Source organism: Amblyomma maculatum, chromosome 1, assembly GCF_055883805.1.
Source record: "Amblyomma maculatum isolate TAMU_Amacu chromosome 1, ASM5588380v1, whole genome shotgun sequence".
In the NCBI taxonomy this organism is placed as follows: domain Eukaryota; kingdom Metazoa; phylum Arthropoda; class Arachnida; order Ixodida; family Ixodidae; genus Amblyomma; species Amblyomma maculatum.
Genome location: NC_139344.1, coordinates 253239148 through 253259746, shown reverse-complemented (window position 1 = coordinate 253259746; position 20599 = coordinate 253239148). Strand labels below are relative to the sequence as shown.

The 20599-nt window shown below is 45.0% G+C and overlaps 1 protein-coding gene across 1 annotated transcript in view; it reads left to right on the top strand.

Annotated features, from left to right (window-relative positions):
- shv (DnaJ heat shock protein family member shriveled) overlaps nucleotides 1-20599 on the top strand; it is a 46124-nt gene that overhangs the window by 11508 nt on the left and 14017 nt on the right. The window contains exon 7 of the mRNA XM_084590867.1: nucleotides 13507-13666. Within this exon, the coding sequence (XP_084446993.1) occupies nucleotides 13507-13666 (160 nt within the window). The remainder of the gene's footprint in view (nucleotides 1-13506; nucleotides 13667-20599) is intronic.

Below are 20599 nucleotides of genomic sequence, written 5' to 3'. Positions count from 1 at the left end.
TCTTTCTGTATGCCATTACGCATGTTTTTGCAAAGTATCACATGTACCGTGGTACTGGTAGAAGGATAGCACATTGGCTTGTGGCCGAAGTGCTTTCTTGAATTAGAAGAGAAGTAAGATGACATTTTTTTAAAATATTCGATAAGTACTAGTAAGTTTTGAAGGTCATCACTTCATTGACCTGAGACCAGTTCAGATTTTTTTGAACCCCCCAAAATACTAGAAGACCTCATCGGTAAAAAAAAAAAAAATACTAGAAAATTCTCATTGGTCAATTTTTAGAAAAGGGGAGGTTGTGGACATATTATGCAGGGTAATTTAGGATCCAAACTGCCTGGCTTTAAGGGAGGACCCTGGTCAATATTTTTTATTTACTGGTAGATTTTGATTAAAGTTGCACCATTTATGCAGCTTTTTGTGCTGATTTCAAATATGCACATTAATTTTATGTAAGCCATTTAGTTCTGAAGATATTGAACACTTTATGTTCTTTGTTTGGAGGTGAGCTGTCAGTAAAACTACAGGAGCTATAATAAAAACTGACGTATCAAATCAATTTAGAACACACAGAGAATGCAAAAATCAAGATTGAATGTCCTGGTTCCATTTTAACCAAAGTTACAGCTTGTCAAAGTTCAGAGACCAAAAAGCCACCTTGACACTCCAGAAAACATGAAATTTTTAAAAACTTTCCACATTAAATACCACAAATTCATTTATATTTTTGCACTGTACATGAGTTTACCTTTCTTGTGCAAAAGGAATTATAGCAATATCATAAATAGAACCAGAGATATCGCACCTCCAAACATGTACCGACCTCAATATTTTGATTTTGAGAAATTGAGGAAAAACGTGTTGATAAATGTTTGAAGCACCAAAGCTAACAGTAACTCATTAAAGTTGGTTCTGACTAGCTCCTGATGCCAATGCATCATTTCCCATCGATATAATTCGCCCTCAAAGAATGAAATTTCCGGCGAACGGAACGCATGGTCCGGAGGCCGCCACCAAGACGAGTGTGTTTGCATCGTGACCTCCGCAAAAGTTGGTGCCAAGTTCTGGCGCGCGATCGCCATTTTCACGTTCATGCAGTAAACGCAGTCGGCCTGCAACTAGTGATAAGCGACCGCTGCTCGTCTTGCACCGCGTAGCATTCAGAAGAAAGTTTATTTTGACAAGATTTGGGATTCCGCGCAATCTTATCTATGTCCCGCGTGTTGTGGGACGCTGCTTCGCGACTGCCTCACAGGACGATCTATCCCGGCATTGAAAGCTGCACCGCTGCACTTGCTCATCTGCACTCTCACGGTTCCGTACGCGGCAGATCGTGCCGCTCCTCGCTATCGCACTGAGCACGACCGGCTATGCTACGCCGTTATCAGGCCATCACGGACTCGACGCGGAGCGTCGGCAAGGTCAATGTACAACTGGTCGCGCAACTTGGAAGAAAACGCGTGCAGCTGCCTACTGCCAGCGGCATCAACTCGATGATGAGGGCTCCTGCGAACTGTGAGGCAAATTACTAGCGCACAGAAAATAAGATCTGCCAAAACTCCAAAGAATTAGAAAGTAAACATAATATTCGCGCTCAGGAATGAATGCAGTTTTTGTTTCTTGCGTAAGAAAAAACGTGTCACATTTTTAATATTTTTTTAACTTGTTTCTAACGGTCTCTCTCGGCCACTTATTATCCGCTGCGTAGTTGCCCAACGCCCAACGCTCAGATATGGCTCAGACCAAAGCTTTTTTCATCCGCGGAATGGGTGCTTCATCGGCCCCGGTTCAACGTTCATCGTTGCGTGCTGCGTACAGAGTGGGTTATTAACAAACAGTCAGTATTTCATTCTGCTGGTTGTGGTAGAGCTTTACAGCAAGGCGAAGTCTGTCTGTGCTCGATGAGAAACTGAGTGCCGCTGCATGTGCGCATTTCCGGACGATGGGACAATGCTGCGTCACAGCTCGGCGGCTCGGCTCGGCCTCCCAGGCACGTCGCAAAAGTGGTGGCTTGTTTTACGGGTACACGTCTGCATGAGCGGCGTATCGCTGCATGTTTTAATTGAGCGGTGAAGGTGAGATTTTATTGCCCCCAAGACGCGTGTCGCATTGTTCAAAGCCTTTCGTTCCGCTCCCTTTGCTGCATGTTTTGCTTACTGCGTCGTATTACCGCACCAACGTTCGCTGAATGTGCTTTAGCTCTTATTACAGTGATGTTCCTATTGTCAATGGGATCTTTCTCATGAACATGTTAAATGCTTAAGTTGTAAATTTGTAACCTCACATTCACTCCTTTCAGTGGCAAATGAAGTGCGAGTAAAATATGGGAATCATGAACAGGGCGAGATTTATTGGCTCTTATTACAGTGATGTTCCTATTGTCAATGGGATCTTTCTCATGAACATGTTAAATGCTTAAGTTGTAAATTTGTAACCTCACATTCACTCCTTTCAGTGGCAAATGAAGTGCGAGTAAAATATGGGAATCATGAACAGGGCGAGATTTATTGGAGCGAAGCTATATCGTAGATATTTTCACTTTTCAGACACATTAACTTCTAAATACTAGCAATCCCAATTTGAATTGCTTACCTAAGCTCTTACAGGTTGGCGTTCTAGCGCTATCGTTAGTTATTCCGTTTGTTTTTGTTGTTCTTTGACGCTGATATGTACTTCGTTAGCAAGATCTTTTACCCTTTTATAATCTCACCGCGTCTCGTTTGGAGACCTACGCTCAGGTCATTTTGTTATCACGAGGATTTCATGAAGACCGTGACGAATGAGCGGTGGTCGCTTTCCTACACTTAAAGATTTCATTGTCGTGAAGCGTCTATGTAAGTAATCGTGAATTAATAAAGCCTGGCTTTCTATGCAGCAGAGCTTCACTCATTTATGCCCTTAGTGAAATGCCTCAAGCCATGTGATTCTGTCCATGTGCTTGCCGAATTCACTTCACAAACGTGCCCGAAGAAATAAGCTCCAGAATTCGTTTACATGACGCGCGACGAAAGACTAGGCTAACGACGACGGAGGCAGAACGATGCTATGATAAGGTGGTTAAAGATGCCGTAACATTTCAGTTAATGTAAAACTTGATAGTAGAAATCCATGTCAAGTAAAGTTGGCTGAACAGTTACGGTGTCCATTTTTCTGCCTTATCCGAGCATCGTTCTGCCTCCGTCGTTGTTGGCCTTGTTTTTCGTTCATAAGTAAAAAGACAAAATCCCCGCCAAAAGTACGTCACTGTGACGTCACAAGCAACGTCACGTGTTTGTTGTGCCTCACAGTTCGCAGGGGGCGCTGGGAAACTAAAGCCTCGCTCAGAGTCGACACGCAGGCTTCTATGGGAGTTACGCTACCATTTGTTCTTCTACCATGGCGTCGGCGCTTCGTCATTGATTGCAGATAACCAGATGCGGCGATGCAGCGTCCCTGGCGCATTTATCTCCTTTTGCTACTTCTTTTTTTTTAAGGCTAATAACGAAGCGTGAATCTCAATATTGCGCATTTCGCGTTGTGGTTACGATGGGGGAACGGCACTAGGCCGACTAGGCCCATAGGAGAGACCTTTTCAAAATGGCGCCGGACCGCAAGCAGTCGACGCCGCCAGCCAACCAAAGCTCGCCTTTTCCTCACGTGCGGTGGGAGTCCAATAGCAGGGCGTGTTTCACGCAATTTTATTCCTTTGTTTTTCGCTTCGGTGGGCTCGCTTATGGTCACCAACTGAGATATAGGAATGGCCTAAATCGCGATCTTTCGAACGACACCAAGATTATGCCCGCGGATTGCGTATTTCTCGAACTGCGGGAGATCGAAATTCGGCGCGATTTGACCTCAGTTTAAAGGGCCATACGCGCAGATTCTTGTCTTTGGAACGCTGTAATTCACAAATTAGGCGATATTTTTCAACGAAACTTCGGAGATAGCTCCGGAAAGATCTCAAAATCGCGAAAACAAGAAGATTGAAAATCCGATTTTCTGACCGAATTTCGGCTGCAAAGACCCGGGTCCCCCCTTAATTAAATTTAACTGTTGAGTGAGATACGTAGGCAGTTATTGAACTTCAGTTCAGTATTACATTTCTAAGTACCAGTTCAGTACCTGAGGACTGCGTAAAGGCTGCAGCAAAATTAGGGGAGAAGTGCACTTGCATTTCCAAGCTTTGTCCACTTGGCCTGCTTGCCTTCTTTGCATGCATGCAAATGATTGCGAAAGCCAAAATGCCTTGCAAATTCCAGAGAAGCATGTTCCCCTTTGTTAGAAGTAGATCAGAAAAAAAAAAGGCCGGAGCCTCCCCTTTTTTTTTCTTTTTCGTTCGTGTTTTTTTTTTTTCTTTTTTTTTTTTTTTTTCCACGTGAGATTCCTGGCTGCTGTGTATTCTGTCTGGTGTGTTATTTTTTTCCCGTTGTCCCGTGAAAGGTGCAACAGCGCGATTCTACTGTACCGCATGGGGGTGGGGGCACATTGTTTAAACACATTAGCCTGTTCATAGTTCTGATTGTGCACGGAGTTGAGTTTCTCAGTGTTCATTTCTTGTGCTTCTTGTCATACTTCATAGAAATTATAACTGCAGTACTTGTTGGCTGTATTACAACTTTCAGTGATGTGCATAAGTGGCAACCAAAAGGAAAGTGGGAATAATTCGGCAGTGCACTTTTTTGGATGGCGCCTTCGTAAGCATATTTTTAAGCACCCTGAAAGAAGAAATTCACAGATAATTACAGTGCGTGCAGTGAAGTTAGCATTAGCACATAATGGCATATGCCATTGTAGCTCAGTTGGTAGTACACCACATGGGAATTTCGGAGGCTGAGGGTTATATCTTAATTTTTGCTGTGTTTCAGTCTTTTCAGAGGTTGTTGTGTCCTAGTTTTTGTTATATTTGAGTCGTTCATTATATGCAAGTTTTTCGTTATATATAGTAACAGAACGATTTTTCGGACTCCAATAATTTGGACTTTATTCAGGAAGCATCACGCAGCCCATTGGAGCATGTACATTTTCACGACCAATATTTCTGACCCTATGGTGTCTAAAAATTTGATTTTTCGGACCAAATTTGGCGCAAGCAATAGTGGGGAGATCGTTTTTTTTAGCCGAAGGCTCGTTTTTTGGCATCACTTAGGCGTGAGTGACCGTCGTTTTTGTTAACAACCGGTTTTGCATGGCTGTGAAAGCTAGGTGAAGCAGTCATGCGGACAGACTAGCATGGTTCCTCCTTCATCGTTGTCATTTGAGACAGTAGCAATAAGCGAATGCTCGACTTTTTCATCTCGACAGCCTACAGAGCGCGCAATCGGATTGAAAATGGAGCGTGAGCACCGTCCGCCACGGCTCGCACAGACGCCATCCGCTGCCACCACCCATGGGGAAAGGAGGGCAAGGGGGTCCGGTGCATTCGTAATTCATGGGGGCTGTCGTTCCACTCGCCTTTTTCCCACGAGTTCCATCTCGCGGTCTTGGTTATTGTCGTTAACCATGGAAACTGAATGTTATTGCTTTGTGGAGCGCGTGCACGTGGTGACCGCCTTGAGGGAGTTGCATGCTTCTCGCTGGCGCGCACGCCTGCTGCATCTGCACCAGCCAGCACGAGCGCCGCGAGTGCACTGGCAGATATCGAATTACGGGAGTGTGTGTGCATGGGCGGCGTGCAGAAGCCGATCACAGTAGCAGATTGCGCTATGCTATAACTCCCTGTTACTGGCATGTAAACAAAACATGGGAAGCAGCGAAATCGGGATTTTTAAAGCTGATTTTTTGCAAAAAAGTTAATTTTTTTTTTTTCCCAATTTCACGGATTTTTCGGACTGTTCGATTATTCGGACCATTTCCTGGGTCCCGCCAGGTCCGAAAAAATGGTCGGCGACTGTACCCTCTTCTTCACATTTCACGACAGGAACTTCAAAGCCACAGCACTCTTTTTTTTTCCACATTCTATTACAGAGGCTTCAAAATGAACCACAGGGACTTCAGAGCTACAGCACTCTTTTTTTTGTTTTTTTTTTTCCACATTCTATTACAGAGGCTTCAAAATGAACCGCAGTACCACATTGTTTCTGTAGCTATGTGCCCCTTATTTATTTATTTATTTATTTATTTATTACAGAGCCCTGCCAGTAGTACAATAAAAATACATAAAAATGAAAATAACACTACACAAGTGATAATGCAGAATGAAAAACATGCATCTAAAGGGGGCAACTGCGCTATGAATAAAGTGATGAAAACACTCAAAAACAAAGCGATGAAGAAAACGCACGCAAGAGAACTGGGCGCCACGTCACACATCTGATAAAAAAGCCCGAAATAAATTTTTCGTGCAGCACTCAGTGGTGCCAGCTGGCAGTCGGTCCCACTCATTGATCGTCAGTGGAAAGAACGAGGTTTTATATACATCTGTCCGCCATTTTATTTCTCGAATCTTCCACTGATGATCAAGTCATCTAGATAAAAAATGAGGTTGAAGCAGGTACTGGTCTTTATCAGTGCTGAGCTTTCCAAATTAAATGCGATACATGATCTGCAATATGAAATGTTTTTTGCGGTGAGCTAAAGATTCCCAACCAAGATGATGTTTAAAAGACGTGACACTAGATGAAAAGTTGTAATTGTTAGACACAAACCTGGCAGCATTATTTTGGACGCGTTTGAGCATGTCAGATAAGTAAATAAACTGGGGATCCCATACAGGGCATGCATATTCAAGAATTGGCCTTATGTAAGTGAAATACAGGAGCTGCTTGACATTGGACTGCGCTTTGTTGAAATTACGCTTTAAAAAATTAAACATTCCGCAGGCTTTCGATGTAATATGCTCAACTTGTCTCGTCCACGTAAGGTTAGATGTGAAATATATGCCGAGATACTTATATTCAGAAACTTTTAGCAGGGGAACATTATTTAATGAGTAACAGGTTTGTAGAGGGGAACGCTTACGAGTAAACGAGACAAGTTTGCATTTTGAAATGTTCAAAGACATTTGCCATTTTGAGCACCAGTACTGGATAAAATTTAAGTCTCGCTGAAGTTTTAATGCGTCAGAAGAACTTTCCACAACATGGTAAAGCACACAGTCAACATATAGCCGAAGTTGGTAGGTGAGGTCCAGAACAATATCATTAGTAAAAATGAGAAAAAGAAGGGGTCCAAGGACAGACCCCTGGGGCCACACCTGAGGAGACGTTTAAAGAATCGGAGTGACAACCATTAATTACAACACGCTGCATACGGTCCTGGAGATATGAATGAAGCTAGTCGATGATATTGGGATGCAGACCAAGACAGCGTAAATGTAGTAATAGCACACGAGGTACATAATCAAAGGCTTTTTTAAAATCCAGAAATACACAATCAATTTGATATTCGTGGTCAAAAGAGGAAAACAGATCATTACTGAACTCGAGTAACTGGGTGATACAGGAAAAACACATTCTAAAGCCATGCTGAACTGGCGTAAAGAAGTCACGAGAGTCAAGGTGTTTCATGATTGCGCTGTAAATTATATGTTCCAGTGTTTTACAACACACGTTAGTCAGAGAAATGGGTCAGTAATTTCCTAGAAAAAAAGAAAAGTTTGGGTTGGTTGTGCAGCTGCAGTGCAAGATTAGATCTGTTGTTGGTCTTGAGGTTATCCAGCTGTGATACAAAGTTGTGAATCAATTTGCATTTCATTGTTTGGACTAGTTTAGTTTGTCTAATTTTTTTGCAGGGATGTATCACCAGCTACAAAGGCTAATTGCTTAGACTTGATTGAGTGGATGCATGCATGGCAGGGTTTGCATTTGTTACGGTTGGCACACACGTTTTTGTTTAGTTGAAATGTGGGTAAAAATAACTTTATACAGTGCTGAAGGCTACACTAAGTACAGTAAAATCTCGTTAATTTGGCGATTTGGAAAACTTAAACAAGGGAAGTGGCTTCTGCTCTTGGTACTAAATGTTGTCATAAGCTCAGTAATTCAAGCATGAACCAATTTGGACAAAGGGTCTCGTCATGGTATGACCTGCGAAGCCAGTGATCGTGGACATAGACGTCCTCAAACTTGAATTGCATAGAACAGTGGCATCCCTCCACCTCAAGCGTGTGCGCTATGGCAGGTGCGATGACCATCAGAAGTCCACCATTGCCAAAATGTAGCCCAGCAGCATGGTTTCAGTTTCATTTCTCAAATCCACGACATCCTTCTGCTGCCATTGGAAGCGCAGTGGGCCAGTCGCACCATTTTGGACACTGCTTTGCGTCACTGGTATTTTTGTTTCGTTTTGAGATGGGGCATTGCACTGTTCTTACGCCTTCGCATACAGTCGAACCCGGATATATCGAACTCAAAGGGGATCGCGAAATAGTTCGATATATCGATAATTCGATATATAGAAATCGGCTTCGGACGGCATTTACGATGCGAAAAAACGATACCGTATTTGTCGCGTAATCAACCCACTCCCATAATGAACCCACCCTCCACTTTTGCACCCGAAAATTTGAAAAAAAAAAAAAAAATACAAGGCCAGCTCGTTCACACGCAAGTGATTGAGCGATCTCAGGGACGAGCGGCAGTGACAGAGCGAAAAATTTCCAACTTGTAGGAACTGCGTCCCTCTCGCCGCTTGAGCCACCGCGGAAGCTCAAAAGAAGGTTTCTGTGTCGCTGCAGCAGAAATCACCAGCGTTTTCGCTTGTATGTGGAAGGCGCGCGCCACTCTGTTTCGGTCGTCTCATCGACAGCTCATTTCTTGGCAGCGTGGCCAGATGCTGCGCAGCGATAACGTCACGGCGTGTTTATCTTTTGTTAGCTCCTGCGGTGGCGGGGAGCGAACTTGGCAGAGGGCCCGTGATGATGGCTTGATTGCACAAGCCTGGTTCGATTTATCATGCGGCGCTTGGGGCGGGCGTAGTCCACTGCCACAAAATCATTGGAAAGAGTGATAGCTAAATGCTGTTTGAAGCGAAAAATGCTAAAAGCCATACATGCAAGGATAAACGACTCCGGAAAAAAAAAAAAACTGCTTCTTAACGTCCGCAGCCGCCATATCTTACGCCACGCCGCGCGGACAGCACAAGATAAGAATGGACGACTCTCTCAAAAAGAAAACAAGAGAAAGAGAGATCTGCCGCTTCTTAACGTCCGCAGGCGCCATAGCCACATCAGCTGCTGCACGCAGAGGGTTCGCAACACACGCTGGAGAAAGCGTCCGACGTTCTGTCTGAAAACGGGCTGAGCTGGCTTGGCGCATGCGTAGCGCGTGCTACTGCGAACGGAGGCCGGGAGAGAGGAAGGAGAGAAATAGCTCGGCAAAAGAATGGGCACACCCTTGCGCTTCGCTCTACCGCGTTTTTCCCCTCTCGTTCCCACCGGATCTCTCTGGTTCATTCACGCACATGGCTTGCAAACGTCACGCGCGCCTGCGCAGCGCAGCCGTCGCCCAACTGTCCCCTCTCATTCCTTCCGCGCGTGGCTTGAAAACGTCGCGCGGCAAACGGCGAGGGTGATGCGATCGTCTTTGGGAAAGGCACATTTCCAGTGCGTGGTGCGGAGTTCGATATATCGAACGACCGGTGAAATTTAATTCAATATATGACGTGGCTTTCCTATACTTTTACATGGGATTTTCAAGGGGATATTCCGCGAGTTCGATATAACCAAAATTCGATATATCCGGGTTTGACTGTATTTCTCTCTTGCGTCCACATGCTTCCTCTGCTCTTCCTAGTGTGGTGAATTGTCGCATTTTGAAGATGCTTCGCAGCACAGTAAGTGTGGTGAAGCGTTCTGAAAAGGTGATAGGGCCATTAGTGAAGAGGTACCCGTTCTACTTCAACCTGCTGCAAAAAGGGCTGTGGAGGCACTGAGGCTTGTAATTTTGGAGCAATTCTTGACATTCCCGACTGTGTGTGTAAAGCAAGACACTTGACAGAACTGCGAAAAATTGTTGTTGCCACTTGGTTTTAATAGGCATATAGATAACCATAATCCAGGTATCCAGGTATTCATAAGACAAAATAATTGTGATGGAAACTGTTTACAGCAGTTTATTTAAGGCCATTCAGTAATCCGTGCTGTCTAATAATTTGAAAATTTTTTCTGGTGGTTTTAAGGCTCAATGTGATTTTTTTTTTTGTATTTCGAATGGCATGAGCATCATTGTTCTCTTGACAGATCTTTGCTGTCATTGAGTGCAGATTAAGATAATCACCAGCGTGCAGCATCACAGGCAGAGAAGGATACAGCGTAATGTAGTACTATTTCCTGGTTTGTATTGTATATGCTGTCAGTTACGTTTCATAAGGGGAACATGGGCTAACCGACTTATTTCTCAGGTGTTGAGTTAGTGGCTCATGCCCCATTCACGTCTTGTGCCTGCTTTGTCATGCAAGGTTCTACGGCGCAACACGATGCCACCGCATCATCACGTGCATTCAGTTAGTGCAGTAACACATTAATGCACCAGCCTTTTCACAATAATTGTGCCACTTTGCTTGTGAAAAATTGAAATAAAATTTGTGAAGAGCTGCACTTACAGCTAAAACAAAATGTAAACCAACAGAGTCTGCATGTTGTCCATTAAGCACCATCAATAGTAAATACGTATGTTAGTTAAGTTTGGTGTTTGCACAAAACTGCTTTTATGTGCTTTTAGAGCACAGCTGTTTGGCGCCCGTTCTTGTGTTTTGCGTCGTTGCCATTGTCCCTCGTAACGAGCTCTGCAGCTGGGGCAGCGCCCGCTCCTGGCACCATTTCTACCACTCGCCCAAGCTGAAACGCGTAGCCACCGCCTACCACTGCGTGTACCCTCTTCCTTCATGGCGGCGACCGCGCCATAGTGCACAAAGTTTTCCAGTTGCCTCTGATGTTGGCTCGGCATCGGCAGATCACGGTGCGTGCATCCCAAGCTGAAAAGCAGAACCACGTTCTCTTGGCTCACTAGCTGCGGCAACGTCATGCACTTCTTGCGACTTGCAGTAACCACCCATTGATCCACACCAATGTTAGTAGTGGGGGACATTAATGTAGATATGAAGACAAACAGGAATTTTTTATCACTTATGTGGGAGAACATCCGTTCCTCTCGCTCGTAACACTTTCGACGGCTGGGACAACCTCGTGAAATTCTTGAATGCACTTCGTCTTTGAGAAACATGCATTGGCGCAACAAATAGAGCATATACAGTCGAACCCGGATATATCGAACTCGAAGGGGATCGCGAAATAGTTCAATATATCGATAATTCGATATACAGAAATCGGCTTGTGACAACACTTACGATGCGAAAAAACGATACCGTATTTGTCGCAAGCGACTGAGTGATCTCAGCGACGAGCAGCAGCGACAGAGCGAAAATTTTCAAACTTGTTGGAACTGTGTCCCTCTCGCCGCTCGAGCCACCCCGGCAGCTCAAAACAAGGTTTCTGTGTCGCCGCAGCGGCAGAAATTTCGAGCATTTTCGCTTGCATGTCGATGGCGCACGTCAGTCCGTTTCGGTCTTCTCATCCACAGCTCATTGGCAGCGTGCCAAGATGCTGCGCAGCGATAACGTCAGGGCGCATTTATCGTTTGATAGCTCCTGCGGTGGCAGGGAGTGAACTTGGCAGAGTGCCCGTGATGGCTTGATTGCACAAGCCTGGTTCGATTTATCATGCCGCGCTTGGGGTGGGCGTCATGATCGCAGCAGCTGACCGCATGCTTTCGCTGATTCATACATGCAAGCATAAACGATTAAAAAAAAATAAATAAATAAAATAAACATCCTCGCAAAAAAAAAAAAAGAAAGAAAGAAAACCCTGCCGCTTCTTAACGTGCGCAGCCGCCATATCTTACGCTACGCCGCACTTACAGCACAACGATAAGAAAAGATGACTCTCGCCAAAAAAAAACGAGAGAGATCTGCCGCTTCTTAACATCCGCAGGCGCCATAGCCACGTCCACCGCCGCATGCAGAGTGTTCGCAACACACGCTGAAGAAAGCGTCCGACGTCTGTCTGAAAACGGGCTGAGCTGGCTTGGCGCATGCATTGCGCGTGCTGAAGGATAGAGATAGCTTGGCAAACGCACATGGCTTGCAACGTGTTGGCGCGCGGGAAATGACAACTGCAGATGCGCGCGCCTTTGGGGAATGGGCGCGGTGCTGCCCGGACCAGCCGTCGCTGAACTATCCCCTCTCATTACTTCTGCGCGTGGCTTGAAAATGTCACACGGCAAACGGCCAAGGGTGATGCGATCGTCTTTGGGGAAGGCACACTTTCCAGTGCGTGGTGCGGAGTTCGATATATCGAACGACCAGTGAAATTGAGTTCGATATATGACGCGGCTTTCCTATACTTTTACATGGGATTTTCAAGGGATGTTTCGTGAGTTCGATATAACCAAAATTCAATATATCCGGGTTCTATATAACTGGGTTCGACTGTATCCGTCTATTTCTCAGACCACAAAGCTTCCTTCATGACAATCAAGAACTGTTAGTGGAGTGTTTCTTGAAGAAGAAATATGTGTGAAAAATAAAAAAATTGGCTGGGGCTTAGCTACGGTTAAGCCTGGATATCTCGAAGCGAAAAGTTTGTGATGCTTATGGTTTAGCTTATGGTTATGCTATATGATTTAGCCTATGGATATGCTTATGGTTTAGCTTATGGTTATGCTTTATGATTTAGGCTATGGATATGCTTACGGTTTAACTTATCGATATGGTTATGTTTTAACTTATGGGTATGCTTACGTTTTAACTTATGGTTATACTATAGGCTTTTCAGACTGCTTTGCTGCGTCATTTAGCGAGACATTCTTCTCGTTGTTCGGGTGTCTCAGACGCTCGTTGAGCTTTCAGCCTTTCATTTCATCGCTCCTTTTCAGCCAACTCCCGTGGTAGCACTTCTGTATCATTAATATCACTCTCCTCTCCTTCCATGTTGAATGTGCATGCCTATTCTCTGGCAAGCGGTTATATAGCCGGCCTCCACGATAAACACTCACTTGCGGCAATGGTAAGAACGCTAGACAAAAACTAATTTCACTACTGTGCCGGAGTATCCCGGTGTGAACTCGACCGCGGCGGCTGCGTTTCAATGGAAGCGAAACGAAGAGGCGTTCGTGTGCTGTGTGATGTCAGCGCACGTTAAAGATTCCCAGGTGATCGAAATTACTACGTAGCCCTCCACTACAGCTCCTCTTTCTCTCTTTCCACTTTCACTCCCACCTTCCTTCCCTTCCTTTGTGGCGCTGCTCAAGTGTCCACAAAAACAAGTGTGACAGATACTGCGCCTTCCTCTACCTGTGCGCCGTGCGTGACGTCACTCGTGCTCCGACATATGCCGGCTCACGCGAAGCGCAGTGTTGACTAGCGTAGTGAAGCTTTTCGCTTCAAAAGTTGTCTGTAATTGTACATACATGTCTTGCTTGAACTCTTTGCCTCAATCTGTCAAAAAGCTGAAACAGGTGATGAGCTGCGCTCAGATTTTGCATTAGTAACATAATCATCGGCAGCTTTTTATACACAACGTGAACCTTTTTGCAGGTGCTTGTTACGCGTGAGAAGATCACATGGCCGGGAGCAAGGCTACGCAAGAAGAATGAAGGCATGCCCAACTATGAAAACAACAACCAAAAGGGCACCCTGTATGTTACCTTTGATGTAGACTTTCCCAAGGGTGACCTTAGTGCTGAAGACAAAGAAGGTGGGTCCTGCTTCTTGTTTTACTTTATTGCACAATATATTCTGAATGCTCTGACGTAACGAAGAACTACATTGTAAGAAGATTTTGTTTCAGCAATATAACAGCATATGAACACCAGTTCAAGAGACAAAAACAAAGAAAGAAAACGAAACCAACAAACAAACATTAACAAAATATACAAGAGCAGACTAGTGTGCATTGTCAAATAGAACACTGAAGGTGACTCGTTAGTTTTGCTCGGAAAATTTCACGATCTTTGCATGAAGCAATAACGTCCGGTAGAGCATTCCATTGGGCTATTGCATCTGGAAAAAAAGAGTTATTCATTGCTTCAGTGCGGCCAAAAATCAGTTTTAACGGGTGATTGTGATTAAGTCGACGGGACATTCTTGAGGGAGGTTGCAGGAGAGGGTGCCGGTTGTGAGAATGGTAAAAAAAAAGAATGAAGGAGGCAGAGACGTGATATAATGCGGCGTGATTGAAGGCTTGGGAGGGAAAGGGTTCGTTTTAGTGCTGTGATGCTGGTTTCACGTGAGTACTGTGACATGATAAATTGCGCGGCACGGTTTTGGATGGCCTCTAGATTATTAGTGAGGTATGCTTGTGAAGGGTGCCAGATGGATGAAGCGTATTCTAGTTTTGGACGAACATAGGTCTGGAATGCGAGCTGTCGGATTTGGGGTGGTGCTGATTGTAAATTTCTCCGTAAGTAACCAAGAGTGCATGAAGCCTGCGAGCATATTGTTTCAATGTGAGTAACCCAAGATAAAGTTGATGTTAGGTGGACGCCAAGGTATTTATAAGATGTCGTTCGAGCAACGGGAGTGGAACTGATACGATATGTGCTGTTATCAGAGCTGCGCTTACGAGAGAAAGACATGTATTGACATTTGCTTAAGTTAAGCGGCATGTGCCATTGCTCACACCATGATACAACTGTGGCGATGTCATTTTAGTTTCGTTGCTTGCCATTTTTTACATATGACCTGGACCCTTGGATATGCTTGAAGCTCATTTTGAAAGACGCATGAACAGATAGCGTGTCTAAGAAATAGGACGAGAGGGCATTTCAATTTCGAAATGAAACTCTACATGAGAAAGCAAATTGCACACGGCAGTAGCTGCATTATTATTTTTGAAGAGAGCAATTATTTACAGAGAGGTAGAGAAGCAGGCCTGAGGGATCATTGTCTTGCCTGCTATACTTGGCACTGGAGAAGGGGCGTGTGTAATACCCCTGCCACACGGGAAATTTAGTGTCATTTCCATGGAATGACATTCTTTCAAACTGACATTTGTTTTCGGCCACAGATGCTGCGCAGCGATAACGTCAGGGCGCGTTTATCTTCTTATAGCTCCTGCGGTGGCGGGGAGCGAACTTGGCAGAGTGCCTGTGATGGCTCGATTGCACAAGCCTGGTTCGATTTATCACGCCGCGCTTGGGGCGGGCGTCATGATCGCAGCAGCTGACCGCGTGCTTTCGCTGATTCATACATGCAAGGATAGACGATAAAAAAAAAAAAAAAGAAATCCCTGCCGCTTTTTAACGTCCGCAGCCGCCATATCTTACGCTACGCCGCGCGTACAGCACAACGATAAGAAAGGATGACTCTCGCAAAAAAAAAAAAAAAAAAAAAAAGGGAGAGAGCTGCCGCTTCTTGACATCCGCAGGCGCCATAGCCACGTCAGCCACGCGGCGCGCGCAGAGGGTTCGCAACACGCTGGAGAAAGCGTCCGACGTCTGTCTCAAAACGGGCTGAGCTGGCTTGGCGCATGCGTAGCATGTGCTGAAGGAGAGAGATGGCTCGACAAAAGAATGGGCACACCGACGCACATGGCTTGCAAACGTCATGTGTTGGCGCGCAGGAAACGATAACTGCAGATGCGCACGCCTTTTGGGAATGGGCGCGGAGCTGCCCAGACCAGCCGTCGCCGAACTGTCCCCTTTCATTCCTTCAGCGCGTGGCTTGAAAACGTCACGCGGCAAACGGCCAAGGGTGATGGTTTCCAGTGCGTGGTTCGGAGTTCGATATATCGAACGACCGGTGAAATTGAGTTAGATAAATGACGCGGCTTTCTTATACTTTTACATGGGATTTTCAACGGGATATTCCGTGAGTTCTATACAGTCAAACCCGGTTATATCGAACCCGGATATATCGAATTTTGGTTTTATCAAACTCACGAAATATCCCCTTGCAAGCCATGTGCGTGGGTGTGCCCATTCTTTTGCTGAGCTATCTCTCTCCTTCAGCACGCGCAACGCATGCGCCAAGCCAGCTCAGCCCGTTTTCAGACAGCCGTCGGACGCTTTCTCCAGCGTGTGTTGCGAACCCTCTACGTGCGGCGGCGCGGCGGCGGACGTGGCTATGGCGCCTGCGGATGTTAAGAAGCGCCAGCTCTCTGTTTCTTTTTTTTTTGCGAGAGTCATCCTTTCCTATCGTTGGGCTGTACGCGCGGCGTAGCGTAAGATATGGCGGCTGCGCACGTTAAAAAGCGGCAGGGATTTTTTTTGGCAGGGCGTGATAAATTGAACCAGGCTTGTGCAATCAAGCCATCACGGGCACTCTGCCAAGTTCGCTCCCCGCCACCGCAGGAGCTATAAAAAGATAAACGCGCCCTGACGTTATCGCTGCGCAGCATTTTGGCACGCTGCCAGTGAGCTGTGGATGAGCCGACCGAAACGGACTGACGTGCGCCATCGACATGCAACACAGAAACCTTGTTTTGAGCTGCCGCGGTGGCTCGAGCGGCGAGAGGGACGCAGTTCCAACAAGTTTGAAAATTTTCGCTCTGTCGCTGCCGCTCGTCGCTTGCATCTGAGCGAGCTAGCCTTAACGCTTTTTTTTTTTTTTTTCAAATTCTCGGATGCAAAAGTGGAGGGTGGGTTCATTACGCGAGTGGGTTGATTACGCGCCAAATACGGTATTGTTTTTTCGCATCGTAAGTGCCGTCACAAGCCGATTTCTGTATATCGAATTATCGATATATATCGAACTATTTCGCGATCCCCTTCGAGTTCGATATATCCGGGTTCGATATAACCGGGTTCGACTGTATTACCCGCTTCACCTCTGCCATTTTTTTTGTTTAATACAGTAGAACCTCGGTGATACGAATCTTACTGGGTCGCGAAAAAATCCGTATCATCCGAACATTCGTATCATCAAAACGAATAAAAATAACTATGCAGAAGCATGGAAAAAGCATTCGCGCATATCTGTTTACGTCTGAGAAGGTTTATTGCGGTCGCGCGTTTACACCTCGCCACTTGTGGCGCACATAGCGCGACAAGCGACGCGTGGGACGCATGCCTCCGTGGACTTCTCGTGGCGTGTACAGCATGACATGACACGGCCCGTGCGCGCCCACCGCCGCATAAGCTGCCGACTATTGCTCACGGCCGTGCGCCGCTGCAAACCTTTAATTCGCGGCGTGGAAAACGATCGCGATGCCGGCGATGTGCGATCTGCCCGCCTCCGCGTACTTCTCATGGCGCATATACAGCATGACTGGAGATGGCGACATGCGGGCCGCATGGCGCTGCAAACTGCTCACGGGTCGCGATCGCAGAGCGAGCGATGTCCGGCCCATGCGCACCTGACGCGTACGCCGCCGCCAGCTACGGCAATTGCGGCGTCTGTGGTTTGTGGGCCATGCGCCGCTGAAAAGCTTTTTGCGGCGGGAGCCGGACAGAAAATCGCAACATCGGCGAGGTGTGGACCACGCGTCACCACAAACTGCTTGTGATTCGTACATACAGCGCGGCTGTCGATCGCAGAGTCAACAATGTGCGGGCGGTGCGTAGTGCTCAAGGTTGTGGTTGCGTTTGTATCATCCGTTATGGCATGGGAGAGTGTTGAACCATCCAAAATTTTGCGCATTGTACACAATGCACTCTGGCTGGAGAATTTTGCACATTTGTATCATCCCGAAATTCGTATCAACCGGATTCGTATCACTGAGATTTTGCTGTAGTGATCAGTACGGTTGTGGTTTTGCATGCATTATGCATTTGTATGCTGTGTAGAGAAAGATGGATGTCATCCAGTGGTACAGGCTGAATGGTGAGAAGGTTGTCAGATGTCTGATCAGTTCAGGCTAGATCATAAAAAAGTCCACGAATGGAACCAGAAATGCAAAGCCATTCAGCCTCGACAGGCTAAGGATGACAGCTACGTGATCAGCTAAACGGTCAAAATTTTGGTCTTCCTTTGTGACGTCTCACATAGCTAGAGTCGTTTTGGGGCATAGAAACTTATAAATAAGGGCTGGCGAGTATATGAAGTTGTGGACACGAATAGAATATGCCTTATTCGATTCATATTTGAAAATTACTGAATGCAACGAAAATTTTCAAATTTCCTGCAGTTTCATCACTGCAGTGAAGCATCCTCAAAATGCAATGGGAGAGGACGGCGTGCCCGACAGTGTGCACAAAGCATTTGATGAAAAACATTGTTCTCACCTCAGTGTCATTTAGAATGCAGGTGACCATCATGCAGGTGTTGCTTTATGGTTTCGGGAAGATCAAATTAACGGTAGTTTACTCTATTCAGCAGCAATATGACAGCTCCTCTTGGTTTCATGCAGGTCCTTCTTGTAGAAAAAAAAAAAAAACTGCGCATAATCTTTCATAAAATTCAAACTGGATTATTCTATAGGTTATAAACCTCTGTGCAATTATAGTTTAATTTTGTTTACAAACACTATGTGAATTTTGAAATAAACACTATGAACAGTGTTTGCTATTTTTTACTTTCGAGTTGTTTTTTCAATACTTTTATACGATTGATAATAAAAAAAATTTTACTATTCAGACACTCCTACTTAAAAATTAACCAGCCAACTAAACTGTATGGTTCTTGCTGAATAATTATAATGTTATTTTTCTCATACTGTTATGGTTTCAACTGCCGAACAACTGCAGTGGAATAATAGACAAGACAATTTGAGGTTACCATGAGTCATTCAGAAACTGCAGTATAAATGTTACTTGTGTAATTTTGAGATTCCATCTCTTTAGTAGGCTTACATACAAGGGTTCGTGAATTAAAATGAAAAAAGAGACGTTCATAATGTAGTTCCTACATGCCTCATGACTTCAAATCATCTGTTATGTTGCCGCCATTGTTTAGCTGTTGAAATTGAAACAGCATGAGGGAAAAAATAACTAGCAAATTACAGTAGAACCTCATTGATACATTCCTGGTTCATACAGTTTACTGTTTCATTTGCTCAAAATTGCAGGCGATAAAATATCCCCCATAGAGTTGCATTATTTTTTTTCCGGGTAATACATTCCCAGACAGCACGATTTCCCAGTTACTACTTACGAAAGTTGGACATATTGTGGTCATGTAATGCGCTTTGTGATCAATTGGACATGTGCTAACGAGCGGTCGTGACATGAACAACTGATCAGGTGCGCTCTCCTGCCACAGTTGCTTTCCTGCAGTGTCTGTGTGCATAGGGGTGAAGCATCAAAGAAAGCCAACATGCGTGACTTCATGAGGAGAAACTCGGTGGCTTCTTTGTGGTGCCCTAGGGGGGAACCATTTAATAACTTATATCTGTTTGCTTGCGTGAGTGGGCCGGATCTGGGGGCACAGCATGAGCAAAAATGTAGTGACTCCACATGTCATTGATGCAAGGGAGCAAAGCATCCAGAAGCAATCAAAGAAGAAATCTCAGCTCATCATTGCCTTCTACGAACCGCACTTGTTATTAGATCTTCTGCGCTTAGGATAATGCAAATATGGACTGAATCCTGTGAGAGCTAAAAAAGGAGCTGTTCATACTTGATGTTCATAAATGCTAATCAGGCAGATCGGATCATATATTTTCTCAGGTAATTCATTTTTTCCCACATTTAAAATAAAACTCATCAACAAGGTTTTACTGTATGTACTATTTGATGTCATCCTTCCTGAGGAAGGACACGCCACTGAGATTTGGTGTGTCTTCTCCTTGATCCTTTCAGTGCAGTTGACGCACATTCTCCATTCGGAATCCAAAAAGGCAAAATTGCTTGCGATGCTTCTTCTGATAGACCTAAGCAATTTGTGAACTTCTGTTGCGGTGTTGTTTATAAGATCCCGCTGTCTTGTGGCTGGTACTACATCGGGGAGACCGGACGCTAGGTCAATGAGTGACTGCATCAACATGCAAAAGACATAAAAAATAAGGAATGCCAAAACAACATAGTCACTCATTCTGCTGATTGTGAAAACTGAGGCATTTCTGAATAAGACAACAATCATTGTCAAGCATAGAGATCATACCTCACGCTTGATATCAGATGCATTTCACATTCACAGCGAACCATCGGTGGCTTTATTCCCAAGATGCCGGCATTTCTAAGTCTCTGGCTTTTTTTTTTTTTTTTTTTGATAGCCTGACATATATATGTCGCATGTATGATTGCACCACCAGATGTTTTTTCTGTGTTTTGCTCACCCTTTCACTATATATTGCTTGCATCTTTTCGCAATACAGTCGTGCCTCGTTAATATGGTTTCCGACTAAAACTGTCCATAAAGCGAGTCATCCATAATAACGAGTCATGAATAAAAACGAAAAGGATTTTATTGAGAAAAAATAATTGTAATTAATGACTGCTTTTGTAGATAACTGTGTGCACTGGACTCTTTGGCAGGACACCGGCAATTTTGAGTGCATTATTCTTATCATTATTGTCTTTGAAAAATTGTCGTGCAGTCTGAAGCGACTCACGTACCATGACACACATGATGGTCGAACTTTCGAGCACGAACTCCTCACTGGCCGATGAATCAGAGTCTGATTCTCTACTCACCGCCGCCTCCAAAATGGCCTCGTCACTGACCAAAGTAGCCGCTAAGTAGCTGCTTGAGATTCTTCTGAGATGAGGAAACAGCCGAGCTGTCGATACTACTCCCTCACGGCTTGGAT